The 12,291-nt window shown below is 52.2% G+C and overlaps 1 protein-coding gene across 5 annotated transcripts in view; it reads left to right on the forward strand.

Moving 5' to 3' along the window:
• The first annotated feature begins 4 nt into the window (after positions 1 to 4).
• The window catches only part of Pask (PAS domain containing serine/threonine kinase), a 40,409-nt gene continuing 28,122 nt past the window's right edge, over positions 5 to 12,291 (forward strand). For 3 of the 5 annotated variants that reach the window (XM_071619470.1, XM_027951695.2, XM_071619472.1), the window contains exons 1-5: positions 5 to 733; positions 7,222 to 7,465; positions 9,131 to 9,363; positions 9,991 to 10,161; positions 11,734 to 11,874. In XM_071619470.1, the coding sequence (XP_071475571.1) occupies positions 7,270 to 7,465; positions 9,131 to 9,363; positions 9,991 to 10,161; positions 11,734 to 11,874 (741 nt within the window). In that variant the 5' untranslated portion in view covers positions 5 to 733; positions 7,222 to 7,269. The other 2 variants (XM_071619471.1, XM_071619473.1) reach the window with 2 other exon arrangements.

Here is a 12,291-nt window from a genome sequence, read left to right on the forward strand (position 1 = left end):
TCCCGCCTCCCGCAGGATTCCTGGGCTAGTAGGGCTCGGGCTAGGAGCTGCACGGAAGCTGGCGTGCCGGCGGGGCGTCAGGCTGCACGCGGGCTGTTCCGCGCTCGTGGGTTCGTCCCGGTGCCCGCCCTGGAGGCGCAGAGGGCCTGCGGCCAGGCGATCTCTGGCTGCAGGTGCGGCAGGCAGCACGTGATTTTCGGACTCGGGAGACTCGCACTTGTATCTGCACGATGAGCTGAGGGGCCAGAGCGACCAGTGTTCCGGGAGTCCGCGCACGGATTCACTCGTGCGAAAGGCTGCCTTCAGGGGACGATCCGCGCAGGGCGGGAAGGGCCGCGGGCTAGCACCAGCACGTTGGCCGGCCGCTGCTTACTCTGCCCTCGGTCTGCGACCCAGGTGTTGAGGACGAGGCCGCCGCGAGGCGAGCTGCTGGCCGCTCACCTTCCTCGATCCTACGGCTGGAGAAAATGCCGTCCACCGAGTCGCGGGTCAGAGGCGCCTTTCTCTTTTGGCTCCTCCGAGGTGCCGTAGGGGTTTTTCGGTGCGTCCCTAGCAACCGTTTGCGCGGGCGCCGCCGTTCTGGCTCGCTGAGTTCCGCCCACAGGCAACCGTGGTTGGCCCGTGGCCTCTGTCAATCGATACGACTCGCTCTGGTATTGGCCGGTGGGCTAGAAGCGCGGTCGGCTCTCAGCTCTGTGAAGGGCCTTTGGCGGTGTGGTCCTCGTCGACCCAGGTGAGACCAACGCCGTTGCTCCGGAGAGCTAGAGCCGGTTGCGGGCGCAGTAGGCCTAGGGGCCCCTACGGCCTGCGGCCTGTCCCTGTACGCAGGTCACGGCCCCGGCCCGCGGCGCGGCGGACACTGGCCGTTTGCCCCGCGCATCGGGCCGCCCGTGCCCGAGCGTCCTTGCAGGGTAACCCGCCCGGTCCGAGGAAGCCACCCAGGCTCTCAGTCTCCTGGCCTGGGGGTGGCTTTGCGCGTTTAGTTCTCTCCTTCGTAGCCTGCGCTACTGCGAGGCTGACGGAGTCCGCGTCCTGCGCCAAGCTGCACCCCAGCGCCGCCGTCTTGCCACTCGGTGCGAGGAGTGAGCTCTGCGCCCCACCTCAGCACTTGAATGCCCCATTCACCTTAGGCTTCGCCCCCAGGCCTGGCTTCCCTGCTTTTCCTTTTCTCAGAGCGTAGGAGTTGCCTCACTGAGAACTTGGGGTACTTGCACACGTATCTCCTTGCTCAGCAAATCCAGCCAATTCCATGTCTGTTCCTCTCTTTTGGGTTCCCTTCTCCACGTTTCTGCTATGATCTTCATTTTAAGACCTCACAGTTTCTGACTTGAATTGCTGTGACCTTTCTTCCTCCCAGCCTTGCCCCTGTACTGCCCCTGGAATTATCTTTGTAAAATGCATAGCAGGTTGTTTTTCCTTAACTGTTGATCCCTTAAAGCTAATCTTTAGGATAAAAATCCAGGCTCCTTAGTCAGGCCTAAGAAGCCCTGGGAGTTATTCAGGCTTCCCCAGGCTCCTCTCCCCTGTCCTTCTGCACACCCAACTCCTGTGCTTCTGTCTGGACGGCCTCACTCAGCTTGCAGGGCTCTGCTGCCTTGGCACCTCCCAAGCCTTTCCCCACCATTCTGGACTCCAGGGGCCCACCATCCAAGTAGCTGTCGTTTTATGTGTTCATTAGACTGCCTTGATGCAAGACACAGAGCTGTGTGCTCAGGGTGGTCTGACAGAGAGGAAGACAACTGGCTGTCAGGCCCAAAGTCTAGAGGAAGGCAGGTTTCAGGGTGGGTTGATTCAGTACTTCAGGTGTCCAGGCCTGAAGTCCTCATGTTTGCTGGTCTGTTGTCTACTGGTTGGATCCCCTTGAAAAGCTGGTTCTGTTCTTGTACATGGTCAGTATGTACAGTTGTTCAGGTGGGACAGAGGGTTGCTTCCAGAGGTTCACCCAGAAGAGCAAGGAGTGCATTTGCAGAGCTCTGTATTTGGGAGGTGGGGGACCTTGTGCCTCTGGACTCATAACTAGCCAAGAGAGTAGGGTCACTCTGTGACACCCTCAGGTCTGCTCTGGGTTCATCTTCCTATTTCTACAGCTTAGAGAGGATTTTAAAAAGTGAATTCTAAAACCCTAGACCTGGGTCTGGAAGTGTTTCTGAATAACATCTGAGTTAAAATTAAACCTGTGAAAAATTAAGGGATCTCTGCTCATGTGAAGTCAGCCTGTGCTCTCAGAAGCCACACCTCTTGACACATGTGAGGCTGGGACCTTCTGTTCCCATGTGCACAGGTGCTGGCTCAGCAGCCATGTGGACCTTGTGCAGTACAGGATACGCGCAGGGAAAAAGAATCCCGTCTTCCCTGCAGCCAGTGCCTCACATCTGTCAGCCAGCATTGACTTTCCTCCCTAAATACCATTGTGACTGTTGGTGATATAACTGAACATCCCCACCCCACTTCTTACTGCATCAACTCAGACAGTATTTACCTTTTTCCCATGAAAAACAGAAGTTCCATGCTCTTACCCTCCTTTTGTATTTCTTTTCTGTATTCCTGTTTTATATTACTTTACAGAGTAAACTTTTGTAACGTTTACAATGTGTTCTGAGGAGTTATATTACTTTTAGGATAAAGTTTTATAACAATTACAATGTAGTCAAAAAATTTTTAAAAAAGACAAATTTAAGGTTTTGTAATGATGTATCTGAAATTATGTTACTTTTTAAAACAAAATTAAGATTTTATAACAATGTTTTCTGAAGTCATAATTAAGGTTCCAAGCTTTTTTTATAAGTTAGTTCTAAAAGTAAAAACTGCTGTATAATAGGATCTTGGCCTTGGGATTTATTGTAGCAATATAAGTGCATTTAGATGTGAGATGCAAATCTGTAACATTTAAATGGTGTTAGGTAAGGAAAGCCACACATTCTAATAATTACTTCTAGCTTCCCCCACATCTTTCAGTTTACACTGAACCATTGCATTTCAGGATCCCAGGCTGGATTTTTGTGTGTGTAACACCTCTTGATTTTTCAGGGTATGTTAAGTGATTCATGCAAAAGAAAAAAGGCAGTAGATCATGAATCATGATAGTAAAGTAGACACGTTTAAACCCACCACCCAAGTCAGGACCTAAAGCCCCCCTGCCATTGTGTCTTCCACATCTCAGCTCCCTGTCTGCTACAAGTGTGGGCACACCAGCCTCTTGTTGAATAAACAGTCTTATATGTGGGCACCCCTAAACAATGTGTTTAGATTATTTTATTTTACAAGAAAGGAATCCTACTGTTGATAGTCTTTTGAAACTCGTAGTTTTCCACTCTTTATATTTATATTTTCCACTCCTTATATTTAGGATTTATGTTGTGTGTAGGTGTTTTATAATTCATAACATGAATCTGCCAAAATTTTAAGTCTGTTTGCTTGTTGATAAGTGTTTATTTCATTTTCTTCCTGCTTGTCTGCCTGTCTTTGCCATTGTAAACCTACTGCCCTAAGCATTCCTGTGTGTGTCTTGCTACCCATGTGCAAGAATTTCTCTAGAATATCAATCTAAGAGTAGAAAGAGCTCTGTTGGAGTAAGCAAATGTTTGACTTTGTTTCCTATGCGGATTATATTTACTTAATGAGTTTCTATTGATTTGTTGATCTAAATCCTTAATGACCTTTGGTGTTATCGAATTTTTCATTTTTACTGATTTATTTGGTATAACATCATGATTTTTTTTTTTTTTTTTTTTTTTTTTTTTTTTTAAGAGAGAGGAGAGGGAGAGAGAGAGAGAATTTATTTATTTTAGTTTTAGTTTTTCGGCGGACACAACATCTTTGTTTGTATGTGGTGCTGAGGATCGAACCCCGGCCGCACGCATGCCAGGCGAGCGCGCTACCGCTTGAGCCACATCCCCAGCCCAATAACATCATGATTAGACTGATAAAAATGTTAAGACTCTGGTTGTAGGTTTCATGTTCTACAAGCTGTTGTTCTTATTTCTTGTTATTTTTCTTTGTCTATGTATATTTCAATTTTGGGGTGGGGGTGTCCTAGAGATTAAACCCAGGAGTACTCAATACATTGAGCTCCATCCTCTGCCCTTTTTGAGACAGGGTCTTGCCTAGTTGCCCAGACTGGCCTCAAACTGGCAATCTTCCTACCTCAGCCTCCCAAGTCTCTGGAATTACAGGCATGCATCCCACGTGTGGCTGTATCTTTAAAATTTCTTAAGTGTCAAATTATTCACCTTTCGAAAGCTTCTGAATATTTTCTGTTATACATTTGGCAAATATCTTCTCCCAAATTGTACCTTGTTCTTTCTTTTCCTTCCTTTCAATTAAATCTAGGGCCTTGAGCATATGTTCTACCACTGAGCTGTACCCCCAGCCCCTTACTTATGAGATAAGGCCTCCCTGTGTTTCCCAGGCTGGTCTTGAGCTCACAGTCCTCCTGCCTCAGTGACCCGAGTAATTAGGATGGCAGGTGTGTGCGTGCCACTGCACCCTGCTTCATTTTAGGTTCTCAGTGGCATTTCTTATGAACACATGTCCTCAATTTTAATGGTAAATTTATCAATCATACTTTATAGTAGAGCTTTGTTGCTTCTGGTTTTAGAGCTTCCCCTACTCCAAGTCTTACAGATATTCTGTTTGTTTTCTTCCAAAAGCTTCATGTTCTGACACTGGCTTTGTGTGTGGAGTGTCAATGGCTGTGTTTCGGGGTCCCCTTGGGGTACGAATTATCTCAGCACCACTGCTTGAATGGCTGTCTGTGCTTCATAGCCGGTGTCCCTCCCTATCACCTGACCGGCGCCTGCATGCTTGGCCCCTTTGAGGGATCTTCTTGTTCCTGCCCCATGGCAGCACACTAGAGCTCCAGTTTTCTGTCGAGTTTTCGCGTCCAGTAAACTGAGTGCCCCACGCCCTCACTCCCCTCGTGCCTGATAACAGAGATCTTGGTTCAGTACATTTTCTTCCTCATGTGTGATTATCTCTTCACATATTTGCTTTTCTCCCTTCTCTCTCCAGGCAGATCTTCCTTTTGTTGGGTTGTCTCGGTTTTTCTCAGGAATTCCAGGATGCTTGGCTCCTGGGAAGACTGCTTTTGCCAGAACCTAGAGTGATGCTGAGCTCAGCGTTGGGCACCGCCTCCCCGGGTCCCTGGCGTCTCACGGCTTGGGAGTGGCTCCTCAGGATGGTTTGCTCTCACTGCCCTGTTCTCAGGTCTTAGGTGTTCTTTTACACTTTGAAGTACCTCCTTCCTCCTGCATCTCGGAGGTGCACAGAAGCCACGCTCCTGTCACAGGGTGCACTGCTGCTGAGTCGTAGGCTCTTCACGCTCTCGCTCCTGATTTTTCTTGAGCTTGTTTGTACATGGGAAGTCAAAGGGGTGCAATTCTACCTCAGACTGTTTAACTCCATTTAAAATAAGCAGATCACGATTATTAGGCACCAACCTGCCAGTCCCAACTTAGCTTTTTGAGTTTTCCCGAGGGTGCTGCCAGGTGAGTCGCCATTACCTGCGTTTTACCCAAGGAAGCGATCCTTGGAACATTGTGCTGCTGAGTACCCCATCAATTCCTGAGAATGAAGATGGCCCTCTGCTGTGTGCCAGGCTCCTGTGCTCTGGTGGCCTGTCTCCTGGAATTGATGGTCCTGTTTGCATGTTTAATTTTTTTTTTTTTTTTTAGAGAGAGAGAGAGAATTTTAATATTTAGTTTTTAGTTTTTGGCGGACACAACATGTTTGTTTGTATATGGTGCTGAGGATCGACCCCGGGCCGCACGCATGCCAGGCCAGCGCGCTACCGCTGGAGCCACATCCCCAGCCCTGCATGTTTAACTTGTATTGCTTGGTGGCATGTTTTGATGTCACCACCCTCCCACAACTGGCCTGGGTGGGGTTGTTCATTTTCCTTTTATCTAAGTGGTACCTGCCTTGCTGATCTCAGGAGCTGACAGCTGAGGTGAGCAGTGGTCAGGCCCTTAGACTCAAGGGACAGGGGTGTGGGTGCAGTGGAGACCCCCTGTTGTGATGAGTGTATGTGATGAGTCTTCAAAACCTGTTAATTGCAGTAGCTGTGCTCCTCCAGTCTCAATAGATACATCTTTATCACGACCTGAGGATCAGGGCTCCTTGGAATTCCTTGGTGGAATGTGGGGGTTTCAGAAGGGTCAGTTCCCTTTTCCTCCTGCTGCGGGTCTGTCCTGTGTTGGGAGGGGCTTGTGAGCATGGGTGAACACCACACCTGCATGTCCAGGCTTGGTCTTGTGATGCTACTCCTCGGCCAGTTCTTGGGTCTGGGTATGGCTTGTGCAGAGCCATGTGGGCCTTGGAAGAGGGGTCCAGGACATTTGGTCAGGAATTTTGGGCTTCCAGACGTGCAGAAGGTGATCTGTAAGGAGGAGTACGGGCTCTGGGTGTTCTTGGCCCTGTGGCCTTCCACTTTGTGGGAGCTCCCACCAGTGGCCCTGGGACTGACCACAGTGTGCCCTTTCTGTCTACCTGTGGGTGCCCAAGTGGGGCCGTGCCTCCTCTGAGCAGAGGAGCTTTTCTTAGTGGCCCTGGAGCACTGGAGCAGGTGTGCTTGTGTTTCACGTGCTTGCCGGGTCAGGGTCTCCCTTGGGAGCTGGTCACATGACTGCACATGACAAGACTGCACAGAATGGAAGGCGCAGGTGAGTGCAGCGAGTGCTGTGGCAATGTCGGCTTCCTGGTGTGGCATCACGTGGACAAAATGTGGTCCTGGGAGGAAGCTCAGCGACAGCCACATGGAATCTTTCTGTGTTTTCCCCCATGTCTGCATTGGAACCTACAAGTACAAAAGAACAAAACCACAAACCTCTGGTGCTAGTCCTGCCCCCAGGCGAAGCAGACTCTTGCCTTGCTTTTGGGGATGTGCCCAGGTGGTTCTAGATGCAGCTGGGCCCGCAGGTTGTACAGTGGCTCTTCTTGTGGCCACCCTGGGCATCTCCTTGACCGAGGAGCGTTTTGTGTTGGTGTGGACGGCAGCTCCTGCCCTTCCTGGGGCCCCTTCCCTCTTGCTCCGTCCTGCTTTCCCAGCCCTTCCTAGAAAGGGCTGCTTTTAGCGCACCTCTGCACTGACAGCACTGGCTGCAGCCCGACCTGGGACGGCGATGGGTGTGTGGGACCTGCTGAACTCGTATGGCACAGTCTGCCAGTCGAACTGCCGTGGATTCTTGTGTGGCTGATGTTAATCAGATGCTCTTGGTTTTCTAGGTGAGAATTATTAGAGGAGGGAGCTTAGTGCCTGTCCCACCTGCTACCATGGAAGCCAGAGGCTTGCTGGCCTTCGATGATGACCGGAGATGCCTGTCTGGGAGCCTACCTGTGCCAGTGCCCGCTGAGGGCCCAGCTGCAGAGGCTGCCTCTGGGTCCAGCAAGCCATTCTCCTCAGCCCACAGACACCTGAGCAGGAAGAACGGGCTTTCTAAGCTCTGCCAGAGCAGAATAGCGCTTTCTGGTAATGACTTCCTTTCTGATCATTATGGGCATCAGCCCTGCAGCTTGGGAACGTGGAGTCACTGCTTTCCCCCAGGAAGCCTGTTGCCAGTGGCGTAAAGTGGGTCTGTGGGAAAGCTCACTTGCCGAGGCCTGGCCAAGCACTTTCCTGCTGCCTCTGGCCTTCCTGCTGGGAGCTTCAGGCACACAGTGGACATCTCCTCCATGTGAAACTCTGTGTTTCAAGGCCAGATTAGAAGAAAGTGTAGTTCTTACTAGGAGTGGACAAGGGTACTGTCTTAGACTGGGCCACATCCCCAGGAAAGTATTAGCTTGCTGATTAGCTCACTGTGGAAGAAGGGGCTTTCCACCTGGCCTGGAGCCCCAAAGACAGGGCCCTGCCCTTGGGTTGCACATCACAGGGACAGGACAAGGGCAGCCACTTCAGTGTGGCCCCCCACCCCACAGCTAGCTTATTGCTGGGCTATGGCCGAGAAGGAAGTGCTGCCTGCCCGTAAGAGGCACGTCGTATGATGGGGTCTTGAGACAGCAGGGTGTCTGCAGGGAATTGCCGTGGCCCTGGACATCAGGGCAGTCTTTTGGGATAGCAGATGCAGCCAGGAGCCAGAGCACAGTGGTAAGGAAGGGGGAAGGTTCAGCTTCGAGGCCAAGGGTAAGCTTGATGGGGCAGCAGGTGTGGGAACCAAGTTTGCCTTGGTCCTGAGGCTGCTGGACGTGGTCCTAGGAGGGGCGAGAGGTTGTGCAGGGAGCCAGCTGTGAGGTTTGCCGGGTTCTCAGAAGGCGCTGACACTATAGACTGGCCCTAGGATGATCCTTCTGGTGCTGCATGGGGAACAGGGCAAGAGCCAAAGGCCTGAGAACCAGCTGCTTCTTGGGAGAGGAGAGGAAGAGCGTGGCCCTCTGGCTGCCAGTGCAGGGGATGGTCAGGGAGAGGCTCCTTGCTGAAGAAGTCTGGACCTTGGGTGAGGGACATGGAGGAGATGTCCAAAGGGCAGGCAGCAGGGACTCGGGTTGTGTGCCTTTGGCTTTGAGCCCCTGCAAAAATGGAGGTGAGGAGGGAGCCCATGGCACTGAGAAGCCATGCACTCTTGGTGGGGCGTGTAGAAGGGGAAAGAGCTCCTGTGCCGGAGGGGAGGGGGCCTGGCCTGGAAGGCTGCTGCAGGCAGGAGTCTCCTGGTGGCTCTGTGCTGCCCAGTTGAGTAGGGTGGGGACAGAGGCTGGGCCAGGTCCCTTGGGAGCCGTGGGAGGGGTCAGCAGCATAGCTCTTCTGGAGCAGCAGGGAGGGAGCCGGTGTGAGGACGGGGAGGTGTGGTGCAGGCAGCTCTTGAACTGGGTGACAGCTTTTGGAAGGATGGTGGCGCCTTGGAGTGATTGTCACTGGAGAGGTGCTTGGGCTCCTTGGGGGAGTGTTGGCCCTCGGAGTGTGACTGGACCCAAGTGTTGAGCTCAGGCTGTTGGTGCTTCTGAGCAGGCAGTGCTTTCCTCCCAACTGGGTGCCTGAGGCTTGTCTGAATGGACGTTAGGACTGGTTTAGGTCCAGTGTGGGAGTCAGCCCTGCAGGTGGACCAGACCCTTGGATCCTGTGAGGGCTGGTGCTCTTTCTGTTTTAGAAGGGAGCTCCAAGCAGCTATGTAAGGTCTCACACTTCCTTTCATTCTTTCTTCAGAAGACAGATGGAGCTCCTACTGCCTCTCATCACTAGCTGCCCAGAACATCTGCACAAGCAAGCTGCGCTGCCCTATGGCGCCTGAGCTCGTGGATGCCGCTGGGTCCCTGGGCAGTGCGTCCTGCTGCTCCCTGCTGCGTGGCTTGTCTGCCGGGAGCACTGCACCCCCGTTCCCAGCCCCCGTGTGCAACCCTAACAAGGCTATCTTCACTGTGGACGCCAAGACCACAGAGGTACTGGCTTTGGTTTGTGACCAGGCCATGGATGTGATTTGGAGTTTGTACCTGGAACCTTAAACGGTTTTTTGTGTTTCAAGTGCAATTAGAAAAACATTTGATTTTAGCTATGTTGTAGCAAAAGATGAGAATTTGGAGAACTAAGTATAATCAATTAGAACAAATTTGATTCTCTTCTCAGAACAGATGCTGGGAAAGGCTCAGGTGCACTGTGTGTTTGTACATGTTGGCACAACTATGCGAGAATGGGTACTTGGTATTCATGTTCAGTACAGTGGCACCATCTGTGTGAAATGCACCTAGGAATTGCTAGACTGGATCAGAGTTTGCTGGAAATGCCCATATTTTCTATGGTCTTGATTGCCATGTGCTATTTTGCCTGGTTCAGGGGTCCTGGGTGCCCTTGGCACTGGCCAGGTTTTGTGTCTGTGAGGTTGAGGCCTCTGGGTGCATGTGTGGGTGTTGTCTTCACCTCTGATGGGGTGTGAATGATGATGGTGGGGCCCTGCTGGGGAAGGACCAGCCCCTGGGCTGCCATACCAGCTTTGTGTTGTCCTCGACTCTGCTTCTGGGAATTAGAGGGGCTGCTGGTGATGTTTGTGTCTTCTCTCCGCTCCTCCTCAGATCCTGGTTGCTAATGACAAAGCTTGCAGTCTCCTGGGGTACAGCAGCCAGGACCTGATTGGCCAAAAGCTGGCACAGTTCTTCCTGAAGTCGGACTCCGCTGTGGTGGAAGCCCTCAGCCAGGAGCATGTGGAGGCGGATGGCCACGCCGCCGTAGTGTTCAGCACAGTGGTGAGCGGGGTGCAGCGCCCAGGCCTCAAGGCACGAGCAGCGCGGGGCGGAAGAGCCCTGGTTTCCCTGCCTGGACTCTGTCTTTGAGCTGCCCTCTGCCGTGGGGCCCTCGTAGCAGCAACGGTAGCATCTTCAACTGAAAACACGGCCCTGGGTTCTGTTTCCGTCTTTGGCTGGTTGGGCTTGGGGACTCAGGACGAGCACCGGGTGACCTGGAGAGCCCCATCTTGGTGTGATGGGGGGTGCGGTGTGGCTGGCGTGTGGCAAACCTGCAGGCACCACGTGAGAATCCCAGAAGAGGGGTGTGATTTCATTGTCTGGACCAGTTCTTGCATCTAATCCACATTTTCTGTTTGGTGTATGTCTGGTTGGTGTGACTGGGGGAGCTTCCCTGGAGAGCTTTGGTCTCTCCTCTGTGCTTCTGGGGCCAACTTGGATGTTGATGGGTGAGCTGAGCTGTTAGATGCTGAGGACTGAGCCCCGGGCACGGAAGAGACTTGGAGAGGGTCAGCTGCATCAGGAGGTTCCTGGTTTAAGAGGCCTGCTGCTATAGAGGGAAATTGTAGGACTTAGCACATTGGTGTCTGCCGCTTTAAGGAATACCAGGTGCTGATCTTTTTTCCTGCTGTTTTACCACGGAGTTGAGTGTATTGGTCAGATTTTTCCAGAGGAATAGAACCCATAGGATGTATCTAATCATAATGGGCATTTATTAGGCTGCTAATATAATCTGAGACCAGAGAGTTGCACAGTGTCCTTCTGTGGGCCAGAGAGCTGGGAAACCAGTATGTGCTGAGCCCGAGAAGCTGCAGCCTGAGAACAAGATGGGCGTCGATGCTGCCCAATCAGATCTGATGATCCCAGAACCCCAGAGTTGTTGGTTCAAGTCTGTGTTAAAAGCCGAAGAACCTCCTGCAGTCTGACGTCCACAGACAATGGCAGCAAAACACGTATCCACCCAAGAAGGACCGAGTGTGTGTGTGTGAGGGTCCTTCTCCAACCCCTGGGTTCCGTCCTCGCCCCAGTCTGCTAGGTGGTGCTGCCCTCATTCAGAGTGCATCTTCTCCACCAGAAACACCCTCATAGACATGCCACAGTGTGCTTTACCACTCTGTAGGTGTCCCTTAATCTAGTCAATTAGACAAGATGAACCATGACACTAAGGATTAAAAAAAGAATCTTAGTAAAACATTCACTCAGACACTAAAACCCTAAGTATCAGAAGCTTATTCAGTTGGACATGGTGGTGCACACTGGTAATCCCAGCGACTCAGGAGGCTGAGGACAGGAGGATCACAAGTTCCAGGCCAGCCTCAGCAATGCAGAGAAACCCTGTCTCAAAATGAAAAACAGGGCTAGGTGTGTGCTCAGTGGTAAAGTGTTCTTGGTTCCACCTCCACGCCCCCCAAACAAACAAAACCCTTCGTTTACCCTTGGTGAGTTTCCAAGATGGAAGGTAGGCGTGGGAAGTTGGACACACTGAGGTGTGGGGTGTGCAAGGGTGGCTCCTGGTGGCAGCCCTCTCCCGTGCTTGCCGCCAGGGTCCCCAGTGCAGCCTGTCTGTGTGTGCAGGTGGACATCGTCAGCCGCAGTGGGGAGAAGATTCCAGTCTCTGTGTGGATGAAGAGAGTGCGGCAGGAGCGTGGCCTGTGCTGTGTGGTGGTCCTGGAGCCTGTGGAGAGGGTCTCAGCCTGGGTCGCCTTCCAGAGTGACGTGAGTGTGTCCATTCCTTGGCCCAGGACCCCAGTCCTGCCTCCTGCACGCACCTCAGCCAGTGCTCTCCATGGCTTGGCCGGGAAGAGCAGAGGAGTAGGAAGGTGTCTGGGGGTCTGCCAGCGGCGCCCCTCACCGTGTGCCCTTGGGCAGGGAACTTAGTGCCCATGCCTCAGTTGTCCTCTCCGTGAGGTGGGGGGAGGAGCTGTATCCACTCATGAGATTGTTCTTATATAAAATGAAATGATGTTTGAAAAACCTCAGAACATGCCAGCATTGCAGACAGCACCTGAGTGTATTGTTATAAAAAAGAGCTTCTCCTGAGGCCAGGGCTTCCAGAGTGCACTGAGGAAGTCAGAGGCCGAGGCACGTCTGGCACAAGAGGAGGTGTTCTTGGGAAAGCCCCTCCGTGTGCCT

This window comes from Marmota flaviventris, chromosome 11 (genome assembly GCF_047511675.1).
Source record: "Marmota flaviventris isolate mMarFla1 chromosome 11, mMarFla1.hap1, whole genome shotgun sequence".
Lineage (NCBI taxonomy): Eukaryota > Metazoa > Chordata > Mammalia > Rodentia > Sciuridae > Marmota > Marmota flaviventris.